The 2,261-nt window shown below is 46.0% G+C and overlaps 1 protein-coding gene across 1 annotated transcript; it reads right to left on the reverse strand.

Annotated features, from left to right (window-relative positions):
* Window positions 1-123: 123 nt before the first annotated feature.
* EDB91DRAFT_1259939 (uncharacterized protein) lies at window positions 124-706 on the reverse strand (the record flags this gene model as incomplete). Its single annotated transcript, XM_041324398.1, has 2 exons — window positions 124-278; window positions 406-706. 2 exons carry the CDS (start codon window positions 704-706, stop codon window positions 124-126), a joined length of 456 nt encoding a protein of 151 aa, XP_041168175.1.
* Between the last annotated feature and the right edge of the window lie 1,555 nt (window positions 707-2,261).

Below are 2,261 nucleotides of genomic sequence, written 5' to 3' on the forward strand. Positions count from 1 at the left end.
ACCATGGCAGGGCGGTGAGAGACTTTTTGCAGGCGATACAGATGAAAATGTTGAGGGCCGTTGGGGAAAGAGAGGCCGAGCTGATCCAAAAGGGGGGTGGAGAGAAGATAATCTTGGCCAGGATTAAGGACGACGCGAGAGATAAGCTTGAGGGAACGAAGGGTAAGGGAGTAGATATATGGAGGAGAGAGAGAAAGACGGACTGGGATCGAGTTGAAATTCATCGAGGGACGGCTGGAGAGAGGGGGGAGGAAGAGGGAGGGGGGCTTGAGGAAGAACTGGAAGAGAATAATGAGAGGGATGAGAAAGGATAGAGAAGAAGATGGAAAGAGAAAGGTAGGGTGGGAGGGGAGGATGAAAGTAGATATATGAAAGGGGGGATGGAGAGAAAAAAGGGGAACGCACGAGGTTGAAGTTGGGGAGGACGGAGGCGAGGAGTGAGGGGGAGATAGATGATCTGGAAAGGAGGAAGGAGATAAGGAAGAGATAGAGAGAGATAAAGGGAGAGAAGGAGAGACGGACTAGTTTTCAAGTGGGTCTTGAAGGCGGACCTCCTGTTGAAGGTACCTGGGCAGGCAGGAACAGGACAGCAGATGGAGCCATCTGGGGCACGAGAGATGCGATACTGAATGCCAGAAATGGTGACGAGACCAGGTTGGGAGGTGTGCTCCCAATTGCGTCTTGAATTGGCATTATCTAAGGACATGAGTATGAAGGAGATGAGTAGGATGGAAGAGCAAAAAGCAGGGGGGGATGAAATAGCAGAATTTAAGTGGCGAGAGAGGCGAAGAAGTCAGGGATGGGATAGGCGAAGATTAGCGGCGGATGAAGGGCGACGGAGATGAAAGGCTGGGCACCGGAGTAACCAAATGGACGAAGGCTAATGGAGATGAAAGGCTAGGGGCCGAAGTGAGGAAAAGGACGAAAGGTGAGGGAGATTTGAAAGGCTGGGCAGGTAGTGGAGCAGCTACGCCCTGGTAGCACTTATTTTACATGAGACGGGGGAGAGCGGTTCACATAGTTGTATTGTTATAGATAGGGGTTGAGATTGAGAAAGTAGACTAGGTATGGGCTCTGGTGTGAGATGAGTAGCGAATGGAGATGAAGATGAAGAGGAAGTATTTTAGAGTATTAGTAGGGAAGGATTGAGTAAGAGATGAGAGGAGGAGTGCGAAGAGGATGGTTGAGATGTTGTTATGATAGGATTGTAGTGGAAGAAGGGAAAGATGAAGTGAGGAGGTGGAGTTGAGGGACGAGCGAGATGGAGTATTTTGCGGTGTTTGAGAGATCGGTGGATATGATGGAGTGTAAAGGATAGGGAGAGATAGATTAGGGGGGACTAGGAAAAATTAAGGAATGCCCAACCTTGTTGACGATTCATCTCTACACTCACCATATGCTCCTGATGCTCATTCTGGCCTAGTCAATCACTCAAAATTGTATATATACAATCATATTGTACACTGATTCCCCGGTCCAAGTACAACCGATGCCTCTCAGAAAGTGTCTTTTTCTAAGAACCTGTGTTTGTGTCATCAATTAGCACGTCTCAAAGCTATGATGTTTTGTTCACATTTTCCTGTTGAACTGATAGTCAACCTTACATGAGGGACGAGTGAGATAGAGTATTTTGCAGTGTTTGAGAGATTGGTGGATATGATGGAGTGTAAAGGATAGGGAGAGATAGATTAGGGGGGACGAGGAAAAATTAAGGAATACCTAACCTTTTGTTCGTCCTTTGCTCTTAGTGATGATTTTCCTAACCTTTCCTCTTAGTCATGCTTCCTTTCCTTTGCTCTTAGTCATGATTCCTTCCCTTCGTACCTTCTTTCCTTTCCTTTATGTCACCATTCCTTTCCTTTGTGTCATCTTTCCTTTCCTTTGTGTCATCTTTCCTTGTTCTTGGCATTAAGTCTAACCATTTTAGACATAGTTCTTCCTCTGTAACCAAGTATGTAATGCTTCTTTCCTTCTGTAACCGATTATATAATTTCCTCTTTCCCTCTCTAACCATATTAGGACTTTCCTCGAAGGAAAAATCTATGCCCCCATAATTTTTCAACTCAAATAGATAGGGGACGGGTGGACGGTGGGATGGTTGCATAATGTATGTTGCCAAAAGGGGAAGGGGACGGGTGGACAGTGGGAAAGTTGCATAAGTGACTTTAACCAAAAGAGGAAATCCAAGTGCAGAAAAAACACTGATGGGAAAAAAAGCCAGGGGGACGGGTGGACGCTTATGTAAATTATGTCCAAATAAG

This window comes from Suillus paluster (genome assembly GCF_016628075.1).
Source record: "Suillus paluster strain FC165 chromosome Unknown EDB91scaffold_936, whole genome shotgun sequence".
Taxonomy (NCBI): Eukaryota; Fungi; Basidiomycota; class Agaricomycetes; order Boletales; family Suillaceae; genus Suillus; species Suillus paluster.